A 27,179-nucleotide genomic window follows, 5' to 3' on the forward strand; every position below is an offset into this window, starting at 1 on the left:
CCAGCGGAAGAGCACGAATGCACATGCAGCAAGCTGAAGTTGATGGCCGTCGCCGCCTCGCGACGCCGCGAAGGGCGAGAAGCCGGAGTGTCGGTGGGGATTCCGCAGACATACTTGAATCGACATGTTCCAGGCCCCAGCTGGCCGAATGCAGACCTCCATAGAGTGAGGGGGCGTGGGTCCAGGTGGTCGTCGCGCCGCGGACCATCGAAATGGTGCTCTTCGTATCGATGGAAAGCTACACATACAGTCTCTGACACTTTCGGCTGGGAGGTGCAACCCGCAGCAACGAGGTGGCGGCGGTCCGAATGCCTGCTTAAATCGTGGCGCCTGGTAATCCTGCACATCTTCTACGACGCCCACAGCCGACAAAGCCCGCGCTCCGCGGTGCCAGATGGAGTGCGGGCACTCACGCACTGGACCAATTTGCAACGGCCGTGTTCTGCGTGTCGAGTTCACTTCCGCTCTTGCGCTTGCTTGGAAACCACCACCCGGTGCATCTACGTGAGCGATGAAGGTCTTCTCTCTCGGCCTCGCGATCTGCGCGGCGCTGGCCGTCACCTCGGCCTCCGTCGAGGCCAAGGGCACCATCTGCGAGACCGGGCCCGGATTCGCCGACACGGGCGACAGCTACAGCTCCGAGACGCCCGTGGCCACCCCAGCCTCGCGTTCCAGCTCAACGGGCAGCGACGCGACTCAAGTGGCCGCGTCCAGCTCCACCGCGGGCAGCGATGGCAACCAGGTCGGCGGTTCTAGCTCCACGGCCAGCGGATACGATGCCCCTGCTGGCAGCGACACTACTCAGGTGGCTGCCTCGAGCTCCACTGCTGGAAGCGATGCCAACCCCGGCCAGAATGACGGTGACTCGCCAATTCAGGGCGACAACGGCGACGGTAAGGGCAGCGCGGTTGACAGCGCCAGCTCTGCTACTGGATCGAGCGCAGTCAACGTTGGCGACGACTCCACTTCGGCCGAGCGTGACGTGGGAGGCGCCAACATCAGCAAGGGCGGCAAGGGAAGCTTGACGCCGTCCGTGGACTCTTCGTACGCCGCGTCTTCGAGTGGTTCCAGCCCTTACGCGCACGGATCGGACGTTGCTGGCAGCAGCAGCCAGACTGGAAAGCAAGGTCTCGTGAACAGCAGCGACAACGGCTCGCAGGCCTCGAACCCCACGGTGGCCCCGGCCTCGCCTTCCGCTTCTGGTTCGTCCACGGCTTCAGGTTCATCTACTACGACCCCGCAGACCTCGTCGTCGGGCTCCTCTGTGGACACGACCCCTGTTCAGCAGACATCAACTGCTGCATCTGGCGCTTCGGCTTCGGGCCCCTCTACTCCGGTTCAGCAGACATCAACTGCTGCCTCTGGCGCTTCAGCGTCGGGCTCCGATATTCCGATCCAGCAGGGGTCGACCACTGCCTCTGGTTCCTCGGCCGACTCGACCCCGACTCAGTCTTCGGCTTCGGGCTCCTCCACTCCGGTTCAGCAGACATCGACTGCTGCCTCCGGTGCTTCGACGTCAGGCTCCGATAGCCCGATCCAGCAGGGGTCGACCACTGCCTCTGGTTCCTCGGCCGACTCGACCCCGACTCAGTCTTCGGCTTCGGGCTCCTCCACTCCGGTTCAGCAGACATCGACTGCTGCCTCCGGTGCTTCGACGTCAGGCTCCGATAGCCCGATCCAGCAGGGGTCGACCACTGCCTCTGGTTCCTCGGCCGACTCGACCCCGACTCAGTCTTCGGCTTCGGGCTCCTCCACTCCGGTTCAGCAGGCGTCAACTGCCGCATCTGCGGCTTCGTCGTCAGGCCCCACTACTCCCGTCCAGCAGTCCTCGGCCTCAGCTTCAGGTTCCTCGGCGGGTGCAACTCCGGTTCAGCAGACATCGACTGCCGCCTCTGGCGCTTCGGCTTCGGGCTCCTCGACTCCCGTTCAGCAAGCATCGACTGCTGCGTCTGCGTCCTCGACGGACTCAACGCCGTACCAGTCCTCGGCCTCAGGTTCTTCGACGCCGATCCAGCAGGCGTCGGCTTCCGCTTCGGCCGGCTCAGCCCCGACCCAGTCTTCGGCGTCGGGTTCCTCAACGCCGATTCAGCAGACGTCGGTGTCAGCCTCGGGCTCCTCTTCGAGCTCGACCCCGACGCAAAACTCGGCATCGACGGCCGCCTCTGCTTCGTCCACGTCTGCGGCTTCGTCATTGTCATCGTCTGCTTCGACCGCTGCATCGGCATCGTCTTCGGCCTCTGCGTCTGCTTCCGCTTCGGCGTCTTCCTCCTCAGCTTCGTCTTTCAAGAAGGTGACGGCTCTGGGTGTGCGCGTCCAGGGCGACATGCCCGAGTGGAACGAAGAGCACCAGCGCTACGTGTCGGCCTACTACGACACTTTCGACGACAAGTACCGTGCCGTGCTCGACACCGTCAACATGGCCTCGGTCGAGGGCGCGCTCAAGTACGTCCAGGCCGAGTGCATCAACGCATCCGTCATCACGGACTGCGAGCGCAAGAACAACATCAAGTACGTCGTGTTCTACCAGGTCACGTTCGCGCAGCCCGACGCGGCCATGGAGTACTATGCCAACGCCACGAACGAGTACGACTTCGCCGTCGAGCACTGCCCCTTCATGCCCATGGACGGCGGCCAGTGCGGCCCGCTGTCCGACGGCTCCTTCCCGGCCGTGTGCAACCAGTACATCGGCACCGGCGGCCAGCCCGACCTGGGCTTCTGCGTCGGCGGCACGCTGCAGGACAACGAGGCCATCGCCCCGTACCCTCACAACTACTGGTACTCGTTCCCCAACAGCTGCCCGCAGGAGCTGTGGAACGACAAGACGGACGAGTGCCGTAAGAAATACGCCGGCGGACTGTGCGAGCTCGGCGTGGAGCCTGATGGAGTGACGTGCACGTACTCGTACGAGATCCTGGGCTACATCCTGCTGGACGACGTCGTGGGCATCACGTCCATGGTCAACCCCAAGACGGGCGCCAAGTACGCCGACTACTACGAGTTCTGTGAGGCTGGCGGCGTCGAGTTCAGCGTGACCGTCTCGACGTCGTCGGTGCTCGGCCTCTTGACCAGCGTCGTGAACACCGTCGTGGACACCGTCGTGGACCTGGTGGAGGGCATCGAGTTCTGGGCCAACCCGGGCGACAGCGACGCCAACGCCGCGCGCGTGGAGAAGCTCGTGTCCGCGTACGACAAGCTGGTGTCCTCGAACCCCACGACGAGCGACGGCGGCGTGATGCGCTCGCTCCCCACGGTGGAGGAGCTCGCGGCCCTGAACCCGTCCTGCTCCGAGAACAGTCCGCTCTGCGCCGAGTCCGAGTTCGGCTGCAAGCGCTCGTACCGGTCGCAGATCTGCCAGCTCTGCACGGCGGACGACTCGGGCTGCGAGAAGGCTTGATTGAGCCCGCCGCCAGCCCGACCTAGAATCAATTAGCAGTGAAGACTAAGTGTAATGAATGGCCTGTGGCCCTGTCATCCACGTCAACTGATACTGTATCCTCAAGTTGAAGTTGACCTCTATAACGTCATAGATAAAGGTGTATGCAATATAGTGGCTTATGTATGTCCGCCACACAATTCTCATTCCAAAAAGCTCATTAACACTCACACTCCTCAACGCCGCGTGGACTGGCCGGCCAACTTCCAGAGGTATGGTGCTGCTGGCGCGACTGCAGCGCTACAGTCGGCGGCAGTACGTCGTGGCCCTATTAGTGTCCTCCCTCTTCCTTGCAGTAAGTAAGCCTCTGGCCAACCAGCTCGTGTAACGCTGCTTAACCTCGCGAGAAAACTTTTCCTAATCGCATCCATGTCATTATTTTTCTTTTTTATTCAGATTATCGGCCAGATACAAGCGCTCCCAGTGCTGTTCGTGCTCTCTCTACCCGTGCTTCTCTTCTTCCGCTGGGTCTTCCGGCAACAGCAGCATCATGGCGTCACGTACGGGCTTGAACGTCGTGGAATTCCTACCTAAGACCCCGGATCGTGGCCATTTTTCTAATGTTTATCATTATTCTTACTATATTTTACAGAGATCGTGAGATCGAGCAGCTTCTGAGGACATTCCTGGGCGGGGCCTTCCTCATTCCGGCGCTGGCCGTCGTGGGCCAGGTTACGCTGGGCCCATTACTGGCCGCGCTGTGCTTTTTCGACCAACGGGGCTCCATCCAGAACCAACTGCACAAGTACTTCTACGCTCCCAGTGATGGCCGGGCTGGACCAGTGCACGGCCCGAATCTAGGCAAGATGCTGATGGATCTGAAGCTCGACAAGACCTTCGGCTACTACTTGTTCCTGTTTGGAGGGGCTTACATCGTGGCCGGACTTGTGGAGGAGTTCCTGAAGTTCTGGGTGGTTCAAGGCACATGGTGCTGTGGTAGTTCGAGACGTGGCTGCGGCATCCGCAAGCTGTTTTGCTGTTGTAAGGGCAAGAACGGATCCGTGCCTGCGTTTTCCGCGCTGAAGCAGCGCCAACAACGACGCGGTGCGCTGCGAGGAATGATGTGCCATCCTAGCCGTTTGCTTTTCTACCACCGCCCACACGCCAATCACGCGTTCGTTGTCTTTTTGGCGGTGGTTGCCGGTGCGCTAGGCTTTTCCGTGATGGAGAACACAGGCTTCGCGCTTGCGGCTGCCACGTTTCGCGACAAGATTGAGACTGCAGCTCTACGCAGCATCTCAAGTACGCCGCTGCATACAATTTGTGGTGGAATTACAGGCGTGCGAATGGCGGAACGACTTTTGGCTCATCGTCAGGGTGGAAGCGAGCAGAGAGGAACGAACGCAGCGAAGACGGACCTAGGACGGTGGTGCACGAAGATCTCGGTGATTCTCCCAGCAGTTCTCATCCACGGCACATTTGACGCGCAGCTATTCCTGCTCATGGCACTAGTGTCGAAAGAAATGGAGGCTGCCCACCCGACGCTGTATCGTACCGTGATACCGACGATTCTCTGCTCGGTCGGGATTCTGGCCAGCTTCCTGTATTTGCGCCGGTCGCTGCATGCGATGGAGAGGCGAATGAACGAGACCAGGTATATGCACGTCGCCGTCGACCTTGAGTCTGGCCAGAGGTTGGGAGCACTAAACGGAGGTTTTGGCGACGAGATGGACTTCTTTGGCAACGATGGTGACGATGATGATGACAGCGATGCTGAGGACGAGTCTATCGCTCAAGAAGGTGGTAACCGCAAGGTCCGGTCTGTATTCGACATGTAGCAAGTCTTTCAGCATTAGACTAGCGGCATGTTGTGGTGCGGCGCACGGGCCGAAAGTAGATACTTTTGGTGTTGTTTTTAAAAGCGTGCCGTGGATGGAACATGGAGCTGTCCTGAGTCGTGTTATGCGAAGTGGCTTTACGCTTACGCTTCAACTGGCCAAGGCAGATTACTGCTCACGCCGGGTCTATTCCTATCGAGGTTTGTTCTGTGCGGATACCGTTGGCGAGATGAATATAGCAGATTGTGCAGAGGACAATGGATCCATGTCGTGCGAGTCTTAATCGCTCGGGCCAGAAATACTCGCTGCTGATGTTGCCGTCTGCCTACAGACTTCTGCCTAATGTTAGGCATGACACGTGCGTGATCAGAACCTGAAGGCTCGTTGACAAGCCGTGCTGGCCAAACATCGGAACGAGGCTTCCGGGATCTCATTCCTCGATTTCCCTCATCAACCAACAGCTAACAAGCTTCACTAGGCTCTTCAGCAACCATGCAGTTCGAGCCGCCGACCAAGGAAGCCGATGTGACGGTCAACATCGCTGATGGTGACAACAACAGCAGCAACTACCAAGGTGTCGACTCCAACGGTATCGTCACGGGCCGCTGGAAGACCGGCATCTTCGGCTTCACCGACTCTTTGGTGCCCAATGGTACGCAGCAATCCACTCTGCTGTCTGCCATGGTGAGTGACTGCTAACGCTTTGCCTGTGTCATTCCTTAGGTATCATGTCATGCTGCTGCCCCGGTGTTGCGGTGGCTCAGATCTCGGCTCGCCTCGGCCTGATGCCGTTCTACCACGTGCTCGGCGTCTTCGGTGGCCTGTACCTGGTTACGCTCATTGCGGCGGTGACCGACAGCGACTTCTTCGAGTTCCTCTGCTGGCTGTGCTCGGTCATCGCAGCTCTGTGCCTCACGCGTCTACGCTGGCGCATCCGCACGCTCTTCACGATTCCCGGGTCGCACTTTGAGGACGCGGCCCTCAGCTTCTGTTGCGGCTGCTGCTCCATCGCTCAGATGGCGTCGCACGTCGAGTCGTACGAGCCGGGCACCTTCGCCTTCGCTCCGCGCACCACACTGCCAGGCTACTCGCAGAGCTAAACACTCGGCAGCACCGGCGTAAAGAACCACATTGGTGCCCAAACTCAAGACAAATGCATATAAGACCCTGAATTCCATGATAAATGAATGAAATCAACACTTAATTTCACTTTACGCAACACTGTCGATGCCCATGATGACTGAGACCGTGGCTCATGGGGGATTTTTGCGAGTTGCTCACTCTCGACGTCTTGAATGTATGATACAGAGCTAGCCAAGTCGTACGCAGGGGGCAATGGCAGCATTTTAGTCGGTGGGGCTGCATGTGGCCTGATACAACGGCGGCTAGTTTGACCTCGACCCTCTCGGCCTCGCTTCAACAGGACTGCCTTGAGGCGTGCGAATCTCGGGTTGTTGTGTCTTCTTGTCGTTGTTGGTGCAGGCGCGCTCGCTCTTGGCCCGGCGTTTCTTGACGTTTTGGCTCGGATTTGAGGATGTTGTTGACGGGGACCGGCTGCTGGGGTCTTTGGGGCTCACCACCATGACGGCGGCGTGCGGGGCGATGGTCACGAAGTGGTTGGCGAACATGGCCGGTGGCTGGCTTGCCGGGCTGGTCTGATTGGTGGCTTGCGCGGACGAGCTCGAATCGCGGAATGAGACGGCGCCTCGACCAACTTCAAGACGCTCTTTCGTGTCGGCTGGACTTTTTCGGCCACGATGGAAGTATCCTGGCGGCTTGCTCGAGGCGATGGCTTCAGCACTGCAGCTACAGCTAGAGCTACACTGGGTTTGAATGGACAGCGTTGTTCAGGCAGCCGTAGACGCAACGCACAGGCGTTCTACATTATTGGGGGCGGAGAGGAGCTGGCCCGCTCGAGTTGCTTGCTGCCTTTGCCGGTGCTGTGGGGTGCTGTGGGGAACGGCCAAGTTGAAGGCTTGAGAGACACGCAGGGGTACGATCATCGCGCGAGACCTCGCCGCGTCATGCTCGACTTGTACACAGGGATACAATGCAAGCGTCCGCCGTGCGTTTACGACATTCGCCATTGTGGAGTCGTTAACGACTGGCGGGCGCGCTTGAAGTTGCACCGGCACGATTACCAGGCGAGGAAAGATCGCTCGTCGTCAACGGCCTGCACTCGTTGCCGCTGGCGGCCAAGTGGCAGCCACTCAAGCCATTCATCGCGCAGTCGTCACGCACTGCCACGTGGTTAGCACGGTCGCCTTTCGCTGTGTCCCCGCTGTACGCTGCCATCCGCGCTCGTCATTGCGGTCACCGTCCAAAAAGTGTATACAGTATGCGCCGTAATATCCATGCGCAAATCATGACCAGGATTTTAGTCGAACTCGGCTCTTTGGACCAAAGACTTTGGTCACCAATGGTGACTAGTGTGTACAGTACATGCATGGATTAATACACGCATTCTGAAGCGAGTGAGGTTGGGTGGATGGCTTCACCTCTAGACGAAAACAAGAGCATTGTCGTCCATTCATTCACTTGCTTTCTGTGCTGAGACTTTCGTGCTCTGACGGACCTTGCATGATACAGGCCACCAAAGTGATGATGCCACATCGGCCCTTTGACTGGATTCTGGCAGTCACACTGCAGTTGCGCCCTATTTTTGCCTTGAAGGGCTCTGCGACTTAAGGCCCTTTGGCGCCTTGTCATTCTCCAACTCGCAGTCGAGCGCACACACCAGCAAAACCAACCAACTCGGCCCCATGTTCGCCAACCACCTCACGACCATCGCCCCGCACGCCGCCGTCATGGTCAGTCCTTCGCACCGCAGCACCAAGTCGCGCAGCTCGTCCACAACAAGAGCTTCAGCGCCTCAGAGCACGAAGAAGGACCGGGCCAAGAGCGAAGACACGAGCGCCAAGGCTGAAATGCGCATCCCGCCTCGCCAGTCCGTCTAAACCAAGGCATCCACCATACCAGGCAGTCCTGTAGCATAATATATTATAAATACACGCCCATCCTGCTGCAACCGGCTGCCCCGCAGAGTGCAGGAGTAAATTCAGTTGATATTGCGATTATCGCTTCGAAAATGCAATTGCTCGATTAAGATTCTGCTAGCGTTGGGGCATTCATGCTCCCTGTACGGAATACATTGCATGCAGATCCTTGCGCCTTTGAATGCAGGAAATAAAGCCATCGTAGCGGTGTTTTACACTGTATCCGGCAAAAAAAGTATATGCGACGAAAGACTTCAACGGGAAATGTACATGTAGCATACAATACAAAAATCCCCCTCTCCTCCCGCACAAGCCCAAGATAATGAGACTGGCGATGGGCACGGATTCCGTGCCGCATCATTCTCGATTTTCCCAGCACGGACTCGCTACAACTCCCCGTCAACTCATTCATCATGTTTGGCAAGCACCTCGTAACGATTAGCCGCCATGCCGCTGTAGTGGCCGGCCCAAGCACCCGCAACACCAACACCCCGAAATCGACGGCAACAAACTCAAACCAAGACGTGAAAAAGCCCCAGCCCAAAGGCAACGTCAGCGCCGCGAAGAAAACCATGCCGAGCTCGTGAAGCCAGGAACTCGCTTATAGTTGACCATCCCGAATTGTAAATTAACCGCGGCTACGCGAGCGATATACCCCACTCATCCGGACTATAATAGGCTCCCAAAGTCGGAATTATAGTCCAGACAGACTATAATAGGTCCCCTCGGACGCGCATCATATCCTCTCCTGCCATGGGCGACAAGTACGACCGCCAGCTGCGTCTGTGGGGCGCCGAGGGCCAGCGCCGCCTGGCCAGCACGCACGTGCTGCTCGTGGGCTCGTGCGCCACGGGCTCGGAGGCGCTCAAGAACCTGGTGCTGCCCGGTGTGCAGCGCTTCACAGTGCTGGACGACCAGACCGTGACGCTGGCCGACGCGACCAACAACTTCTTCGTCACGGCCGACGCCGTGGGCCGCTCCCGGGCCGAGACGGTGGCTGAGCTGCTGCTGGAGATGAACGCGGACGTGGCCGGAGGCGCCCGCCACGCCAGCATCAAGCAGGTGCTGCAGGACGAGCCGCAGTACCTGGACCAGTTCGACCTGGTGCTGGCCACGCAGCTGGACGAGCTGGCCACGGCCAGGCTGGCCGAGCTCTGCCTGGACAAGAGGATCCCTCTGCTGCTGGTCACGTCCTACGGCTTCCTGGGCTCGCTCAGGCTGCAGGTGGCCCAGCACGCCATCGCGGACGCCAAGCTGGACCCGCCGCGCTACGAGCTGAGGCTGTCCAAGCCGTTCCCCGAGCTGCAGAAGTTCGCCGACAGCTTCGATTTGAAGTCCTTGTCGACCATTGAGCACGCACACGTGCCGTTTGTAGTGCTGCTGCTGCAAGCCATGAAGATCTGGAAGGATGGCCATGCCGGTCAGCCGCCGGCCACGTTCCCGGAGAAGGACGCGTTCAAGAAGAGCCTGCAGGAGATGGCCTGGGGCCCGCCAGGCCACGAGCTTAACTTCATCGAGGCAGCAGAGAACGCCTACAAGGTGTACGTGCCGCCTCAAGTGCCGGAAGAGGTTGCGCCGGTGCTGGCCGCTGCGGCGGCGCACACGGCCTCGGTCGAGACGCTGGAGAAGACGAAGGACACGCGCGAGTTCTGGCTGCTGGCTCACGCACTGGCCGATTTTGTCAAGCAGAACGATGGGCTCCTGCCGGTGACGGGGGTGGTTCCGGACATGACGGCGTCGACGGAGGCGTACGTGGCCCTGCAGGAGCTGTACGTGAACAAGGCTAAGGAAGACGCGACCAAGGTGCACGAGATCCTGCGCAAGAGGTTGCAAGAACTGAAGCTTCCCGAGGACAGTGTGTCGTTCGAAGCTGTGGCCGCTTTCTGCAAGAATGCCCCAAGCACTGGTATGCTGGAGACGCGGAGTGTGGCTCAGGAGTACAAGCACGTGGACTTGTCAAGCGTGGATCTGGAGGACGAGGACAAGGAGCAGTCGCCGTTGATCTGGTACTTCATGCTGCGTGCCGTGGCTGCCTTCGCGTCCGAGTTCAATCGCTACCCGGGCTCAGAGGACGAAGCTGCCTCTCAAGATGGCGCGTGGCTCGTGTCGAAGGCCAAGAAGCTAGCGGCTGGTAGCGACGTGGCGGACTGGATTACGGACGACCACGCTCTTGAAATGACGCGGTCTTGCCAGGTCGAGCTGCACAATGTGGCCGCCCTGATGGGTGGCGTCGCCGCGCAGGAAGCCGTCAAGCTTATCACGCACCAGTTCGAGCCGCTCAACCACACGTACCTGTTCAACGGCATCTCCGGCGTGGCTGCAACTTACCAGCTTTGAATTCATCATTAAGAGCCGCCCATTCCAGTAGCTCGTTTAAACCCTCGAGGTGTCGTTGGACAAGCTCTATCTATCGCCTTCAAATCCAATACTAAGTAACACTCAAAGGCATGATATTGATATGGTGCAGCTACTCCTATCTGTTTAGTTTTGTGGATAGCTATCTGCCCCCGTGTGTACTACATGGCGATGCCAAACTCGCCCTGTGCGGAAAAGCGCCAATACTACAGTCTAACACAAAGTTGTCCTAGCTCCAAGTCGCGACCTAAGCAGCGAACCCCAGGTCACGTACCAGTTCACCGTCCTTGGCTGCTTTTCTTCTTCTTAGATTTCTTCGATTGTTGCGACTTCGCTGGACGTTTGGGCTGGTCACTTCCTTGTTGTCCTGCCGCAGGGTTGACCCTCTGAGATGCTACCGGACTTGTTCGACTCGATGCCGCGGGGCTGGATCGTGGCTCTGGTCGCTGACTCTGTCGCTCCTGGACGCAGCGCGAGCAAAAGCACTTGAACTTGTACTCGCGCAGGTTCGCCTCACGCATCTGCACGTCCATGTCGACATCGATGTAGCAGATGCAGAGCTCCTCGCCCTTATGGATATCGCGGATAGCCACCACGTGTCCGTCTCCGTTCTTCGTATACAACACCGTGCAATTTGGGTCGCAGCTGTGGTTCATCGTACAGATAATCGGAAACAGCGCGGTGCCCTCGATACTGGGATAGCCCAGCGGCATCAACGGGTCGAATTCGCTGTCCAACTCGCCGTCATTTCTTTCGAGTCGCTCCTGCGTCTGCAGCACCTGTAATCGCTCTTCTTCCCACCCCAGCACGCGCCGTACGCTAGCAATGATAGTCTGGTCTTCGTCACTTAGCTGGGGCTGTACTCTTGGAGACATATTGTTGGTCTGGTCGTCGCTGTGGCCCATATCCTCCGCTGCTAGATCGTTCTGTACATCTGGGTCCAGGATGTCAATAAATGCATGGAATGGGTGGTCCACCTCCATGCTGATGTTGTTCATCTCGAATAGCCCAATCTGAGCAGTGAAGAACTCGAAGTTCAGCACGCTCGAACAGCAACGCCAGATTTCTTCCACCGTCACGCCGCGTAACTGACCCTCACGCTCCAGACGAACTAAGTTGCACTCAAGCGCGTCCACGAACAGCTGGTGCGTCATCGATAGCACCTCCTGTAAACATTGCGCCTTCGTAGATCCATGGGCGGGGCCACCAGCTCCTCCTATCCACTCTCCATCCTGCTTCTGCTCCTCTTCCATCGCCTGTGTGTACCCCTGTCGAGGGTTCTGTGTATGTGCTGCAGCGTTATTGCTGGCCCCAGGGGAGGCAGCCTTGGGGTCGTTTGGTGACCTGTCTTCTGTACTGCTGCTACCTCCGTCATCGCTGTTTGTGTCATCGCTGCCGCTCACTGTGGTCTGGCCCGAGCTCTCATCGCTGTTGCGAGAGGGATGCGGCAGCGGCTCAGACTCGTCGTGCTCCACGACCACAACCTCCCACCACGGTTTCTTGTAAAACATATCGATTGGCTCACGCGCCTTCACGATGTCGCGCCATACAAGATACCGCGACAGCACGCGGGCGATGACCTTCGCAGCAAGCAAGAAGATGTCGTTAGTGTGGCGCGTGTGCTCGAGGAACTCCCCCATGGCCGAGCACGGGTCGTTCCTCGGACACAGAATAGCATGGTACTCGTGGAGCGCGCGCATGCGGCAGAGCTTCGAGCAGTACAGCTCGCCACACGGGCACTGGGCCCCAGGTCCAGCCATGCCGCAGCTCTGGGGCGTAATACGCAGGAGTCGAAGTGCCTTCTCCAATGCATCCACGTCCACAGGGTGCAGATCACTGGATGCAGTGGCCGCGGCGGTGGTCGTGGTTGTCTTTCCACCATCACTCCTGGCCGACGGCCGCCCCACCTGTGCGTTGTACCTCGAGACGATCTCTCGCCACTGGCGCTGGGCGTTGCCCAACAGCGGCAGGTAGCAGTACTGACAGCACGGCAGCAGGTCGCGGTTGCGCTCGTGCTGCATGGCCACGAGCGGCGACTCGGTCCAGATCCTGGTGGCCTTGGGCAGGTCTCTGTCGGCGTAGATGGCCTTGCCCTTGACGGGCCCGGCGTCGCCGCAGACGATGGGCGCCTTGGCCTTGCTGATGACGACCTGGAAGTACGTGGTGGCCACGGGGTCCGTCGGGCCGTAGGGCGCGGCCACGCTCGAGTAGCGGTTCACTGCGGGCCAAAGTATCAGATACATAGACAAAGGGGTTAGCAGAGTGGCCAGGGCGTGGCCGACAGGCAGGAGAGGCGGGAGACGTGGCCCACGTACGGTCGGTCTGGGCCGCGCGCAGGCCGCCGCTCTTGGCGCTGCTGAGCGCCGAGGACTTGAGCGCCTTCCAGGGCGGCAGGCTCAGCTCCAGGTCCGCGTCCACGTCGTCGTCCATCGCCTCTGCGGTTCGGGGCCACTGAAACTGCTGCTGGAAGCGGCTCGCAGGGCCGGAACGGGGCTGTCTGGGCTGTCTGGCTGGCAGTTCCTTCTCTTGCTGGCTTTGGCGTCTCGTAGCGAGCGCGATTTTGCCTGTGCCCGGCCTCGAATTCGGAAGTCGGACGCGTGCTAAATCCGCAAAGAAACAACGTCCTACCCTAGCCCTATTGTAAAACTAAGCAAGCAAAAAACAAAAACGTAGCGCAAGCACCAGGCACTATGATGCTGTGGGCGACTTCCGATGTTGGCTTAGTACATGTCGTAAGAAAACAAGCTTTTGTTATGAACAAAATACAAACTCGTCCGAGTGACTCATTTTCCTACGGTCGTGCGAATAGCAGTGTTGGTGCGATTCAACGCCACACAGCATAGACCCAACCGCGATATGCTGCTAGCGCGCTGGAAGCTTATTGATCTCCATTCCCTCAACGATTCCGAATAGCGTCCGCGGTGAGCCTCGAGTGCTCCACAATTTGATCCATCGGTACCAGTTTTCGCTTCCACTCCGTCCGCGCTGATTCTTCGCATTACCACAACTAAGAAATGCTTCTGAGTATTACCACGACTTCGAAGTCCTCGATGAGGACTGCCGCAAATTCGTCCCAAGGTGGTCAATCACACAGTTTTTCAAAAAGCAAAGTCCCTTGCAGACCCCACCGCCACCAAGTACAACACCACATATCCCTACGGCGGAATGCAACTGCGCACCGTACAACCTTAGCACGAACGATGCAAAAGCCTGTTGTGCGACAACCGACAAAACAACTCCAGTCTATTCTCACCATTCTCACCGGTAGCCTCATGAGGCCCCTCTCATCACAGGATTAAAAATCCGGCCACAGTGAAGATAGCAACCACGACCACGCTGACAACGCTGCACACAGCCAACGCTGTCGGAGGCTCATACGAACGCGTCGAGCAGCGCGAAAACGTCTTGTTCTCGGCATAAACCCAGCTGCCCGACACGCACGTCGTCTCCGCCACGTTCGGGTTGTTGGTCGATCTAATGGCTTTGATCTCCTCGATCTCAGTTAAGCAGTCGATGTTGCCGCACACCTCGTCGAGGTAGAGGCGGTAGAAGTGTGAGTACACACACTTGTCGGCCACCTCCACGCACAGCGAACGGCACGGAGGCAGCGGCACCGTCGCGGAGGCGCCAGTGCTTGCACAGCTCACACGCGTGCCGTTCACGTATCGCTGGAAGGTGGTGGCCACCCACGAGAGGCAGTGGAAGTTCCACACGAGCTTGTGGCATGCAGCGGTGTCCTTGAACTGCATCTGGGTGCCGAAGGGGCTGAGCGCGAGCGTCTTGGCGTCCAGGTCCTCGCACACGCCCTGCTTCTCCAGCTGCGTCGTGGCCTCTCTATCTTGATGCACCAGAAGCAGACGTCAGTCAGGGAGATGACCAAGCAGCAACATACGTCGTAGTTGAAGCCGTCCGCACCTGGAGTAGCCGGTGATGGGGTCGAACAGGTACTGGCCGTTCATGATGGTGCAGTACTTGAGCCCGGCGCACTTGACGCACTGCTGCGCGTTGAAGGTTCCGACGGCGGCAGCAGCGGCGCCTCTCGCGGACAACGCGACGATGGCCGAGACAATCGCGAACATAGCGCAGCGGAGCCCTTGGCGTTGGTGTAGTCGCGGTCGGCGGCGCGAGCGATGTTGAAGTGGCCAGGACGCTACGTCGCCAGCTGTCCGCGAATCTGAAGGATGAGTCACCACTGCGCCGTCGCCGCTTGTCATGGCAGGCGATGGAGCTGCCGCACTGCGGAGGCAAGCAAGTCGCACGTAGCGTCACCAAGGATTTCGACAGAGTGACCCTTCCGAACAACGAGTTGAAGGGGTTGGGAGATCCTGTCGTCACTTTGATCCGATCAGCAATCCGCTGAGCGGGGGCTGCTGTTCCAGCAAAACCTTTAGGCAATTTAAAATTTGTTGGTTCATAACACCCCAAGCGAGATGACTGGAGCCTCGCTTGGTACCTGGAAGACTCTTTTCTTTTCATCTTCTTGGAAGACGGCACAAACAGCCATACGCGTCCACGAGCAGAAAACTACAGAACGCGAAGTAGAGCGAAGTTGAGGGGCTGCGGCGGGACGACGTGTGGTAACTAGGAGCTGCGAGGCCTGCACAAGCGGGCCAGCCGACTTCCTCCACTTGAATTGCAAGATTAAGCCTATGCCTTTCGCTCCTCCTCGCACCTCGCGCAATGGCACACAAACTGGTACTCCCTGCTTGGCCGGGCACCAACACCAACAGACAGAGCGATCGGACATAAAGTTAGTGTACGAAAACTCCACAGTGGGGCCACACGCGGCAACTGGACGATGTGCATACCGGAGGCATTCCGCTCGCTCCTCCACCTCCTGGTCCACGTCAATGTACGAAATGCACAGCTCCTCGCCCTCCTGACATTGTCCAACCAGTCGCAGCGTTAGCACTTCCCGCTTGTGAAGTTAAAAAGAAGCTCCGACAAGTACGCGCGCTTACCTGGATGTCTTGTACGGCGAAAACGTGCGCAGCTCCGTCCTTTGTGTACAGCACCGTGCAGTTGGGGTCGCAGCTGTGGTTCATTGTGCAAATGCCCGAGAACAATGCTGTGCCTTCCACGCCGACAAAGTCCTCGTCCAGCGCGTAGCACTCTTCCTCGTCGTGCTCGTGCTCCTGTTCGTGCTCGTCCTCGCAGCTGCAGAGCGTGTGCTTGTGCTCCTCCGCGAACTTCTCCAGCGCCGCCTTGACGCGGGACAGCACCGGCGGCATGTCCTTCTTGTCTTCGGGGCTCGCTTCGCTCAACGCCTCGCCCAGCGCGTGGAACGGGTGGTCGATCTCCATGCTAATGTTGTTCATCTCGAACATGCCCACGACGCAGCTGAAAAAGTCGACGGTAAGGATCTCGTCGCACGAGGACAGCACGGCGTCCACCGTGAGGCCGTTGAGCTCTCCCTGCGCCTCTAAGTGCACGAGGCTCTCTTTGAGGCCGGCCATAAAGTGCTCGTGGGTCTGCGCGATGAGCGAGCGGAACTTGTCGCAGTACTGCTCGAGGGTCTCGCCCTCCTCCAGGTCGTCCTCGGAGGTGACGACCTCCCACCAGGGCAGCTTGCAGAACATGTCAACCGGTTGCCGGGCCTTGGCCATGTCCTGCGTGGCCACGAAGAGCAGCAGGATCTTGGACACGACCTTGGCCGCGAGCTGGAAGATCTCGTTGGTCACGAGCGTGTGGTTGAGGAACTTGCCCATGGCGTTGTCGCGCTCCTCCGAGTGCGGGCACAGCAGCGCGTGGTGCTGCGCGTACGCGATCTGCTTGCACGTCTCGGTGCAGTACACGACGCCGCAGCTGCACTTGACCTGGTGCTCGGCCATGGTGAAGACGGAGAAGTAGCTCTCCTCGGGGGACTTGCCGCCCTCCTTCATGAGGAACGCGATGGACTCCTCGAAGTCGGCCACGCTGGCCGCGGCCTCGTCGGCGGGGGCCGCCTCGCCCTCCACCTCGCTGCTGCTGCTCGTCATGACGCGCGCCCAGCAGGCCTTGCTGTCCACGAGCGGCACGAAGCAGTTGTCGCAGCAGTCCACGAACTCCTTGTTGTCCTCGTGCTGCATGGCCACGAACGGGGCCTCGGTCCAGATGGGCTCGCCGGCCTTGAGCACGCGGCCGGCGTAGATGGCCTTGCCCTTGTCGTCGCCCGCGTAGCCGCAGCGGATGGGCGGGCTGTGCAGCCGCGACTGCAGCAGCGCCTCAAAGTAGGCGGCCACCTCGGGGCGGTTCTCCTGCATGTCTGTGTCTGATGTATTACTGTCGATCTTGCGGGGCCCGGACGGCGCGGCGCGAGTTGGCGAATGGACCAGCCCCAGCTCTGAGATGCTGAAGCGCTTGACTGGTCAGCGCCAGTCACGTTGCCGACGTTGCGCGCAGGTTGCTGTAAAGCGCGGCTGTTGTTCGATGCAGCCATCGGCTCTCGCGGGCCTGATTACGAGCCGCCCTCTCTACCACGATATCTACTCACGTTGAAGATGTTTAACTGCAGGGATTTGTACATACTGGAAGTACTCGTTATCCTGTTTCCCCGCTCTAAATGATATTGTAAAACTATGCTGGTTTCGGAGGCTACCGCCGTAAAGAGGGCCATAAGGGAGAGGGGCAACCTCAGCCGCCCGTCCATCACACGGCACAAAACCCGCACACCACTCGAAAATGTACCACAACATGGGTACTTCGTAGATCAGGTGCGCTTGCCGACGGGATCCGCTAACAATGCAGCCGTGTTCTGCACGAGTGTCCATGACGAGGCCCAATGGTTCGCTGCGCGAGCACGCGCCAGCGGGCGCCGATAGCCATCGAGTTGGCCACAGCTGCGTGTCGAGTAAATCGTCGTCGCGGCAGGGCGGACAAACGCGATTCGCGCCGTCCGCTCGCTCTCGGACACTGTCCTTGCGGTGCTTCAATCGCCTTGCAGGTCTCGGACCACTGGGGAACCGTGGGCGCGTGGAGGGCGAAGCTTCGGGAAGACGTACGTGCGCGGCCGGTGGTGAAGATTGACGGCTCGTCACCTGTACCCGGCGGCTGGCCGTTGGCGGGATCTTACCACGGGGTCCAGGCTGCCGATTTCATTGCCACCGTCCGATTCCCCACAGCTCTGAGGCCCCTCTCCGGTGAGCCAAAGCATCGCTCCGCAGGCGCTTGCTTGCCTTGCGTTGTTGGATGCCAGTACCGCCAGATTCGAGCTCTCCTCGTCAGGATCTTTCGAGTCTCTGCAGCGCCGCACTCTGTTCCGGAAGTCCCGCGTGATATCGACACTTGGGCTGATTGCGTTTAGCAGCTCCTCCCCCGTTGGGAAGTCCTCCACCGCGAATGTACATGTACTTGCAATGACAAGCGGCGACTCATCCTTCACACTCGCCAGCAGCTGGCGACGTGGCGTCCTGGCCACCTCAACATCGCTTGCGCCGCCGACCGCGACTACACCAACGCCGCGGATTCCACTCCGCTATGTTCACCACCAGGGATCCCGAAAAATAAATACGCCCGGAAATATATCTGTATTTCGGAATCAATATTTTATTGTAGGTATACATACCTCCTTGGTTTATCCGGTATTTATTCCAGCTTTAGATCAAAACTTCTAGATTTTATTTCTGCGGTTGAATATATCCTTCATGCTTGAGAAGTTTTTCCCCTAATTTTCATTGTGTTAACGCCATCAAATTTTCCCTTTATGCTAAAATGATGTTGTTCAGCAACCTTAACACGGATGTGGCGACCGTAGGCAGTGTTAGTAAGAACCCATGAAGGTGCAGCAATTTACTGAATAATTTACTGCGTCAGCACCGGGTCTTCAGATATTTATTTCTTCTCTTCTTGGTATACAAACAAATACGTATTTCGTTAACTTGAGAAAAATAGATATATATCGTATTTTCGGCATGCCTGTTCACCACCACCGCAGCCATCGTCGCGTTGTCCGCGAGAGGCGCCGCTGCTGCCGCCGTCGGAACCTTCAACGCGCAGCAGTGCGTCAAGTGCGCCGGGCTCAAGTACTGCACCATCATGAACGGCCAGTACCTGTTCGACCCCATCACCGGCTACTCCAGGTGCGGACGGCTTCAACTACGACGTATGTTGCTGCTTGGTCATCTCCCTGACTAACGTCTGCTTCTGTTGCATCAAGATAGAGAGGCCACGACGCAGCTGGAGAAGCAGGGCGTGTGCGAGGACCTGGACGCCAAGACGCTCGCGCTCAGCCCCTTCGGCACCCAGATGCAGTTCAAGGACACCGCTGCATGCCACAAGCTCGTGTGGAACTTCCACTGCCTCTCGTGGGTGGCCACCACCTTCCAGCGACACGTGAACGGCACGCGTGTGAGCTGTGCAAGCACTGGCGCCTCCGCGACGGTGCCGCTGCCTCCGTGCCGTTCGCTGTGCGTGGAGGTGGCCGACAAGTGTGTGTACTCACACTTCTACCGCCTCTACCTCGACGAGGTGTGCGGCAACATCGACTGCTTGACTGAGATCGAGGAGATCAAAGCCATTAGATCGACCAACAACCCGAACGTGGCGGAGACGACGTGCGTGTCGGGCAGCTGGGTTTATGCCGAGAACAAGACGTTTTCGCGCTGCTCGACGCGTGCGTACGATCCTTTGCAGTGCGCAGCATTGTTTGCGTGGTCTGTGGGAGGGCTACGAAAGCTCTAAATATTGAAACAATGCATTGGAAATTTTCTCATCTTTATTGGGACGAAGTCCCCCTAACATTGAGGCACTCATTTTTACTTAACCTTTTCAAGGGTCCACACCCTCATTTACTTGCCCCATATCCGTTTAGCAGGAACAGGTTATTGGGGTTTTCAAATATTTTGCCGCCGATTTGACGTGTTATCTCGGAGTCCGATTTATATAAAATGGAACTTCTACATGATCGGTTAGTCCAATTTAGCAATATCTGACCTGAGTTAGTAGCATAAGGCTCAGAGGGGAGGCATTCCAAGTTGGCCATACCTCCTCACCTCTCATGACGCATTAGATCTGCAAGACATTGGGAACAATAGTACACTGTATATAGCCACTTCATAGCACTATGGAGCTAAATCACCTGTGTGATCATCTACGGCCGCTACAACCTCGATATGAGAGGGCCCCACACATGTTTTCGCGGCGGTCCCTTTTGCCGGCGAAAAGCGGAATTTCTGGCCCCTGCTTCGCAACTCGCAGCCCCCCGACGCAAATCGGGCCAGATACAGTTTGCTTCCCTCAGCCCCTCCTGCTAAATCGGAGCCCTCCAGCAAATCGGGCCCGATATATCGGATCTTGGACCACCCGATTTGCCAAAACGGGTGAAAGACACAATAACTACCGTCTTACCGCGCACCAGCCGCCTAGGCGCTCAATTAAAATAAACAGTCCACTGGGCGTTTTTACCTGAATATTGCAGGAATGCAGCTGAGCCGCTGCGAAAATCTCGAGCTCGCTACCGTCTCTCTCTCCGTTCCTGAGCGAGGTGATGTAGTTGTCATCGAATAACCCCTTCAGATCATCCAGCTCTCGCATGTAGCTCGTCAAGACGTGAGCATAGTCCGCGATACTGCTTGCCAGAGAGTGCCTAAGACAGCAAAACAGACTTGAGTGCGTGTCTTCGGGCAGATACCAGGCTGGCGGTTGAAGGCATATCGGCTCCCTCTCATCTTCTTCGTCGTCGCCGACCAAGTGTAGATACCGCAGATGCCGCTCATGCATGTCGATACTAGAGGAGATAAGCTCGCGCAGCGGAGGATGCAGGGAGGTCTTGTCAAATGAAGATCCCACGACAAGCCCACATAGCCTAAACGCCTTCTTGATCTCTTTCGGGTCCTTGGTGGCGATCCAGTCCAGCACCCACTGCGGGACCACTGAGTAGTGCGGTACTTTCGGGCTCCCCGCCTTCGTCTGTACGAGTCGATAATGTACAAAACGGGCTGACTGTACAATTGGGTTTCTTTTCTGCTGCAAATGACCGTGTTTGCGTGATCGAGGAGGATTGCGTCATTCCACATACCGGTGGCCTACTTTCAGTCTACACTGTACAGCGTTATACAGTGATGCATGATTTACCGTAAACCACAGGTTCATTGTAACAGGGGTAAAAAGTCCTTGTCTATTACTTTTTTCATAGTTTTTACACGTAAAAGTCAACTCGCTCCCTGAACCAACAACCCCTCCTCCGCCCGCGCAAATGACATCCGCTATTTTACTTTTCGCGCGCAACATGCCCAGAAGCCCAAAGAACACCAACAAGAAAAAACTACAAGTATGTATTTACTTTAAGGTTCTGCACCTACTGCTATGCTAATATTTGCTGTATATGTAGGCTCTCAAGCTGCTTAAGGCGACAAGTGCGACTGTAGTGGCAGTTGCGTCTGCTGTTGGGGTCGACTGGTCGACTCTTCATCGCTGGAAGAAGGACGCCAGTCGTATCGCTGAATCGAGCCCCAGTCAGTGCTTTGCCGGCCCCAATGCGCGTGCTCACGTATTCGTGCAGCAGCCTGAGCTCGAGCAGAGGTATGGTTCTCAAAACATGTATGCCTTTTGAATTTTTCTAATTGTATTCTGATGTCGTTAAACGTATGTAGGCTACTCGAGTGGATTGCCAACATGCGCAAAAATAAATATCTTTGTGTGTCTACCAACTGCCTACTGCTTATGCACTCGAAGTTCGCTCCCGCCCTCTTCGCGTCACGGTCCCGGGCGGCTAGTTTGATGTTCATCCGCCGTTTCCTCAAGCGCAATCGACTGACGGTGCGGCGGATTACTCACAAGGGCCGTAAGAAACGGTCGGATATGGAGATAAGCTACGGTTTTGTTCAATTGAAGGTGATTACTGTTGTCTAACTATTTGACTACTTATGTATGTTTACAGGAAGTTGCGAATGTGTTTTCGCACTCTATCCTGCGTACCGTAGAGGATGATGGGATTCTGGCTCACGTCAATGGTCCCGACAAGTATGCGTCAGTGTACAACATGGACCAAACGGCTGTCTATATTGACATGAATGGACGCACCACGGTTGACTTTGTGGGCGCTTAAACGGTCGACGTCGTGAAAGGTAAGGATGTCATTTCAGTTTGCTATGACACTTTGCTAACATTTTGAACGTACCTGTAGGAAGCGCGATAAACGGCTTCAGAGTGTCCGTGTTCCTTGCTGCGTCGGCCACGGGCGAGAAGCTGCCTCCGTTTGTTGATTTTGCAGGTGTGCCCGGCGGACCCGTATCCCAAGAGGTGTTCAGCCCTGCTATTAGAGCGGCGTCCGTCGAGCATACCGTGCAGACGAACGCGTACTGCGACGCCACGGTCATGCTGGACTGGATCGAAAGGGTACGTGTTTTGGTATGCTACGTGTATTGACATTTATTAATTTGACTTGGTTTCACTATAGGTTGGAAGCCGTCAGTCGACGGATGCAAACTACTGATTCTGGACAGCTTAAGGACCCACAAGATGGCGTCGGTCCGGTACGCCTTGCAACAAGAATGCTGCACGCAGGTCGAGTTCGTGCCTCCCGGGGTGACTGGCATATGTCTTGAAAGCCTTCATCTTTCAAGAACCACATCACGTACGTACTCTTATTCTTAATTATACTGATGCTGTCATTTACTTACTCTGTGCTACGTTTTTAAGGAATGCGTACCTGCAGTATCATCTCGAGCACCCGTTTCCGGCGACTGCGCGCGAGAAGCGAGCCCTGATGTCACGCCTTGTGGTCGAACCCTGGGACGCAGTACCTGCCACGGTGATTACCAACGGCTTCATCAAGGCCGGCTTGATTCCAACCGGCCCCCGAGACCGCAGTGCCCGCTTCCGGGTTCCCGATGTGTCGGCTAGCAATGCGCCACTTGTATGCGATGAATAAATTTTCTTTACCTTTTTTTGTGAATAACATACTTTATGTGGCACAGAGTGGGGGTGTCACCCCTATGATTAAATCTTTAAGAGTCCTTTTTTGGTGTTTTTACGGGGTGATGCACTCTACCCGTACGTTGCAGTGAACCCGTGGTTTACGGTATATTCATTATACGCTACCCTACGGGCTGGTTTCAAGGGTAAACTTGATTATGGGACGCATAAATATGGCAATTTGCGCGACCTCATTGGCTGTAACTCTTTGAGATGTGCAACAATTAAGTTTTTCAGCCGGACTTTTGGTTATGAGACGCAAGTCGCAAATTTTGGCCAAGCTACGAATAGAATTAGTAGGTTTTCATTGGTAGATAAGAATTCGTCTAGGATTTGAGATTGATCGACTTTTGGATGGGACTTGGGTACTTGTTTACGTGTCCTGGTTGCCAAGAATACTGGTTACACGGTGGCGGCGCGCCGACGCTAAACTAACGGATCAATCAATCACTTCTCAACTTTCCAATTGCCTCTCAAGTGTCCTTCAAGCGCCCGCCACTATGCTCATCAAGCTTTGGGTCTTCGTATCGGCTTGTGTGACATAGTAGCACTTGTCGTGTCAAGTATCGGTTTAAGTTAAAGACTAGGTTGCTCGTAGGGGATACCTTCCGAAGCGAGATGACCTGTGGCAATTGGAGCTAGCCACATAGTTGGGACGCTCTAGGTTGCTAACGTGCAGTTTTTGTAATGATTACACTTCAAAGAAGTGGGTACGGCACGCGGTGTGGCTGGTGGAAATACCACATTGGGGCTTGGCCTCCGCCTAGACCGAATATCACCTTACCATTGAAGTTGTATTGGACCCCTACTAGAAGTCGGTTCAGTAACAGGGCGCCTACATTGTGTCTGCTAACGCGGAACATTGTAGAAGTATAACTGTCCCTGGTTACCCGGTGGTAGTCCCTTGCCTTTTTCGATCTTTGGAGTCGGTCCATGGCCCGTTACAAAAAAGGGTAACAATCACAGCAGTAAGAGGAAGCGCCAACAAGCGCGTAACGTTAAAGTATCATCGACGTGTACGCCTGCTCCTCCTTCTGTTACGGCTATTGACACCGACCTCTTCTTCTCGCCAGTTGAGGCAGAGCAAATTGCGAAATTGCAACCAGATCTTCTCAAGCAGGGTAAAACCGCTAAGAGAGTCTTGGTTAAGTTCCACAAATAGGTCTGGAGTATTAAGGACGACAGCATTGAGGGCTAGGTCGATCGACAACTCAACTTGGCTCTTCTCGACTTTACGAGCTGCGAGGACAACATTTGTGAGATCGCGAAATGACTGCGTTCGGGCAGGTTCCGGCCAAAGTCTAACTGCCTTGAGCCTGTGAGTGATGGCTGACTGAGTGCTCTGATTGGTCGGTCATATTTCCCGCGCTTTAGTGCCAAGAAGATTGATAGAGACTACAGAGTGACAGGAGTGTCTCGGCAGGTCAAAATAAACCGCCTGCCGAGGCCTCCGAAGTTTCATAGTGGGTATACTTTATGACAGGTAGGAGTTTGGATTTAGGATAAAGTTCCGTGGGGGTTTATACTGACTAGAATGTAGCCTCTAGCCACGGGTTTAACGGAGATGCCGGGGCCGCTAGGCCCCGGCAGCTCCGATCTCCGACTCCGCCCGACTAAAATATCTTAAGTTAGCCAAAAGTCGCAGAAGTAAATAGAGTGGGGAGTGGACACTAAGCCCGCACAACGTTCAAGCTGACAATGGACGCTGAAGAGTGCAGACGGCGAGTGCAAAAAGCGAAGTCGCAGCGTGCTTTCCCGCCAAGTGTACTGTACCCGGAGCTAACGAGCTAGAAAGACGGCATGGCCCCTCTTTTTTCCCGGCCGATTGTTGTGTGGGTCCCTGAGTGTTTGAATGGGGGTAACGCTGAGTGTGCTTCTCCTGGTTGTTACTGTTTGCCACGTGTAAAGGAGTACGTAAAGCAAGTCGCACTTCGCGTCAACAAGATCGACCGACGGTGTACGGTCGATCTTGTTGACGCGAAGTGCGACTTGCTTTACGTGCGGTACGAATGCGCTGGTTCTACAGGAACTTGTTTTACTACAATATCACCAGCATATTTGCAAAAGCACGTGGAGTTTCTGGTTCACTTCCCTTTTGTTTTGTCGGTGAAGGAGGGCTTTCTAACGAGTTTATGGCAATGGTTCATGATGGGATTATGTCGCCAAATGGGCTGTCAAATGCTTTGGCTACTGTGGAGTGCCGGGGCCAAGCCGGTATTACAAGCTCTACACTCTTTTTGCGGATAGAGTTCGGCGCTAATGCTGACTATGTATCTCCGACCCCACCAACTTGATCTCAGTATGTCTCCGACAATTCTCCACCAACTACCCAAACGCTGACAGTGTTTTGGATGGGATATACAACGATTTACAGTTTTCTGTGTGAAAATCTCATGAAGCACTTGAAGATTCGAAGAGCGCTCCGCATTGATCACTCCGTGAAATTTTGTAAGCGTCTTAAGATTTGGACAGGCAGTGGGAAATGTGATGGTATGGCAAACTGTAAGATGCTTCTTCTCGCTCAAAATGAAATTGGGCAGATCGTTAGTCGTTGCCTTACACGCTCAGAGAGCAATGCTGAAACTGAGGAGCTACTAAAACGTGTGGAGCCCATGCTTGCACCGTTTACGGATGATGCTGAGCTTTTGGTAGTAAGTGATGATGCCACTGGAGTTCGCAATCTGGTTAGCAGAGTGTTTGGTGATCGTGTCTCGACCAAGCAAGACCCGTGCCATGTAATACAGCGCATAACCGAGGAGGTTAAGTCAACTAAGCGAAAGTGGTTATCTAAGGAGCTAAGTAATGCGCTGCACACAGTAGGTCGCAAGCTGCGACCCGTGCCATGTAATACAGCGCATAACCGAGGAGGTTAAGTCAACTAAGCGAAAGTGGTTATCTAAGGAGCTAAGTAATGCGCTGCACACAGTAGGTCGCAAGCTGCGACCCGTGCCATGTAATACAGCGCATAACCGAGGAGGTTAAGTCAACTAAGCGAAAGTGGTTATCTAAGGAGCTAAGTAATGCGCTGCACACAGTAGGTCGCAAGCTGCGACCCGTTGACGAAATGGAGAAAGGATTTTTGCGTGCTGTGAGAAGTGTTGCATTGGTGGACGTGATGTGCTCGGATGCAGAGTGGCGCGGCTGTTATGAAAGTAACGCGAAGCAGATTCGTATCGGAAATATCTTTGTCTCTAATAACACGTACGAGGAGGCTGCTAAGACGGTGAGAGTCGTATCCACCAGTCAACTCGAAGGATTTCACTCCGCCTTGAAAACACTGCTCGTCCGCACTGTGTCAGCTCCCGTCGGTTTGCGAATTCTTGACATTTCTATTGTTCGCTACAATCTCCGCGTTGGGACAAAGTTTGGCCGTCATGCAAATTTAGGGGAACTGAACTTCATACAACTAGCTCAAGCTGCATTGCTAAGTCGAGACGCGTTACCAGAGTCGGCTCAATTGGGATTTGCGCTAACGATGCTGTCCCAACCCCAAATTTCTCCGCAATACCGCTCAGCCTCACGCATAGACTTTGATCTCCACCAATGGAGACGAATTTTTGAAAATGCGCGTGTGAGTAATGCTGTCATTGGGTCGCTCCTGAAACCTCAATTCCTCAAATCTGGTCCAGCTCTGAAGAAAAAAAACGGCCGTACATGGCCCTTTTTGGGGAGGGGCACCTCGACCCAAATGACTATATTTGTCCAAGGTTCATCAACGTGCGAGCTTGAAGTGTATTTGGTACGGGCCGCCTCAGAACAGGAGGCACGTTGAGCTAAATATATATTGTTGCTGCCGCTGCGCTAGAAGATGCTTTATTCTACAATTTCCGCTCTAGCTCTTAACCACGGTGCAGCAGCTACTCGAGACTTCTCTCACCCAGCTCAGCCAAGCAGCCGATGTAGAACCACAGCGCCAGCAGCGGGCAAGAGGTGCTGGTTTCTCGGATGCCGAAACGGCCAATCTTGCTTGAGATGCATCTACCTCTGTCACGTGATGAATGGGATTACGTTACATCTCTCCATAACACTGCTTACGTGGGCGACGATAGGACCACCGACTCGCTCAAGCGGAAGTTCGCCAAACCGCACCGCAAGCGCATCCCGACGGGCGACCCGAGCATTCCTGCGAACGTCTTGCAGGCGAAGCGCATTCGCCTGGAGATGACTCGTCGAGAAGATTTGGGCGACGGGGAAGATGCTGCGACAGAGGCAGCAATAGATTTCGTAGCCACCACCCCTACTCAAGCGGACCTACTTCCAACTCCACACAGTCAAGGCCAACCGTCAACTCCCCCACCACGGCTGACGGCAACGATGACAACGCCATCACCAGTGCCAACACCTTCGCAACTAGATGTGGCTCGACCTATTGTCCACAGGCGTGGGCAAAGTACACGCAGTGACGATGACGAGGACGCTCGCTTCATGGCGATGGTGCGACTTTCACTTGAACAAGAGTGGCAGCGCGCAGACGAACAGCGCATACGTTGGGAGCAGGAACGCCACGAAGAACGCGCTCGCCGAGAAGAAGAACGAGCGCGACGTGAGGAAGACCGAGAAGCAGAGCGTCGTCAGCGTCAAGAAGATCGAGAAGAGGACCGCCGACGCCACCAAGAACTACTGAGTCTGCTGCTCATCGGAAGCAACTGAAATTCGTTATCGGACACGAGCACTCCGAACGCTCCAAACGCTCATTAGTCAAGTTTAATGAGCGATCGCACAGCA

At 56.2% G+C, this 27,179-nt stretch overlaps 10 protein-coding genes across 10 annotated transcripts; 7 read left to right on the plus strand and 3 right to left on the minus strand.

Moving 5' to 3' along the window:
• Window positions 1-2,218: 2,218 nt before the first annotated feature.
• Window positions 2,219-3,394, plus strand: PHYSODRAFT_524284 (hypothetical protein; the record flags this gene model as incomplete). The annotated part of the gene is made up of 1 exon (XM_009537006.1): window positions 2,219-3,394. A coding segment is annotated over one exon (1,176 nt), but the record flags the coding sequence as incomplete, so codon positions are not given.
• A 253-nt stretch (window positions 3,395-3,647) lies between these two features.
• PHYSODRAFT_339105 (hypothetical protein) lies at window positions 3,648-6,311 on the plus strand (the record flags this gene model as incomplete). The annotated part of the gene is made up of 8 exons (XM_009537007.1): window positions 3,648-3,728; window positions 3,830-3,933; window positions 4,026-4,344; window positions 4,420-4,477; window positions 4,586-4,675; window positions 4,712-5,187; window positions 5,710-5,863; window positions 5,935-6,311. The coding sequence occupies 8 exons, from the start codon at window positions 3,648-3,650 to the stop codon at window positions 6,309-6,311; spliced, it is 1,659 nt and encodes a 552-aa protein (XP_009535302.1).
• Window positions 6,312-6,596: 285 nt separating this feature from the next.
• On the minus strand, window positions 6,597-7,298 carry PHYSODRAFT_305592 (hypothetical protein; the record flags this gene model as incomplete). Its single annotated transcript, XM_009537008.1, has 2 exons — window positions 6,597-7,011; window positions 7,084-7,298. The coding sequence occupies 2 exons, from the start codon at window positions 7,296-7,298 to the stop codon at window positions 6,597-6,599; spliced, it is 630 nt and encodes a 209-aa protein (XP_009535303.1).
• A 664-nt stretch (window positions 7,299-7,962) lies between these two features.
• PHYSODRAFT_288586 (hypothetical protein) lies at window positions 7,963-8,271 on the plus strand. The gene has a single exon (XM_009537009.1). It carries the CDS (start codon window positions 7,974-7,976, stop codon window positions 8,166-8,168), a length of 195 nt encoding a protein of 64 aa, XP_009535304.1. The 5' UTR covers window positions 7,963-7,973; the 3' UTR covers window positions 8,169-8,271.
• A 329-nt stretch (window positions 8,272-8,600) lies between these two features.
• PHYSODRAFT_347908 (hypothetical protein) lies at window positions 8,601-10,544 on the plus strand (the record flags this gene model as incomplete). The annotated part of the gene is made up of 1 exon (XM_009537010.1): window positions 8,601-10,544. Exon 1 carries the CDS (start codon window positions 8,961-8,963, stop codon window positions 10,542-10,544), a length of 1,584 nt encoding a protein of 527 aa, XP_009535305.1. The 5' UTR covers window positions 8,601-8,960.
• A 296-nt stretch (window positions 10,545-10,840) lies between these two features.
• Window positions 10,841-16,835, minus strand: PHYSODRAFT_352669 (hypothetical protein; the record flags this gene model as incomplete). Its single annotated transcript, XM_009537011.1, has 6 exons — window positions 15,524-16,835; window positions 15,360-15,441; window positions 14,478-14,598; window positions 13,874-14,396; window positions 12,878-12,995; window positions 10,841-12,780 (listed from the first exon to the last, which is right to left on the minus strand). The coding sequence occupies exons 1-6, from the start codon at window positions 16,802-16,804 to the stop codon at window positions 10,841-10,843; spliced, it is 4,065 nt and encodes a 1,354-aa protein (XP_009535306.1). The 5' UTR covers window positions 16,805-16,835.
• A 1,740-nt stretch (window positions 16,836-18,575) lies between these two features.
• PHYSODRAFT_305595 (hypothetical protein) lies at window positions 18,576-19,220 on the plus strand (the record flags this gene model as incomplete). The annotated part of the gene is made up of 2 exons (XM_009537012.1): window positions 18,576-18,642; window positions 18,697-19,220. The coding sequence occupies 2 exons, from the start codon at window positions 18,576-18,578 to the stop codon at window positions 19,218-19,220; spliced, it is 591 nt and encodes a 196-aa protein (XP_009535307.1).
• A 654-nt stretch (window positions 19,221-19,874) lies between these two features.
• Window positions 19,875-20,453, minus strand: PHYSODRAFT_524083 (hypothetical protein; the record flags this gene model as incomplete). The annotated part of the gene is made up of 1 exon (XM_009537013.1): window positions 19,875-20,453. A coding segment is annotated over one exon (579 nt), but the record flags the coding sequence as incomplete, so codon positions are not given.
• A 313-nt stretch (window positions 20,454-20,766) lies between these two features.
• PHYSODRAFT_256813 (hypothetical protein) lies at window positions 20,767-22,410 on the plus strand (the record flags this gene model as incomplete). The annotated part of the gene is made up of 7 exons (XM_009537014.1): window positions 20,767-20,808; window positions 20,869-21,059; window positions 21,131-21,321; window positions 21,664-21,875; window positions 21,983-22,012; window positions 22,088-22,113; window positions 22,179-22,410. The coding sequence occupies 7 exons, from the start codon at window positions 20,767-20,769 to the stop codon at window positions 22,408-22,410; spliced, it is 924 nt and encodes a 307-aa protein (XP_009535309.1).
• Window positions 22,411-26,768: 4,358 nt separating this feature from the next.
• On the plus strand, window positions 26,769-27,104 carry PHYSODRAFT_524279 (hypothetical protein; the record flags this gene model as incomplete). Its single annotated transcript, XM_009537015.1, has 1 exon — window positions 26,769-27,104. One exon carries the CDS (start codon window positions 26,769-26,771, stop codon window positions 27,102-27,104), a length of 336 nt encoding a protein of 111 aa, XP_009535310.1.
• Window positions 27,105-27,179: the final 75 nt, after the last annotated feature.

This window comes from Phytophthora sojae (assembly GCF_000149755.1).
Source record: "Phytophthora sojae unplaced genomic scaffold PHYSOscaffold_10, whole genome shotgun sequence".
Lineage (NCBI taxonomy): Eukaryota > Oomycota > Peronosporomycetes > Peronosporales > Peronosporaceae > Phytophthora > Phytophthora sojae.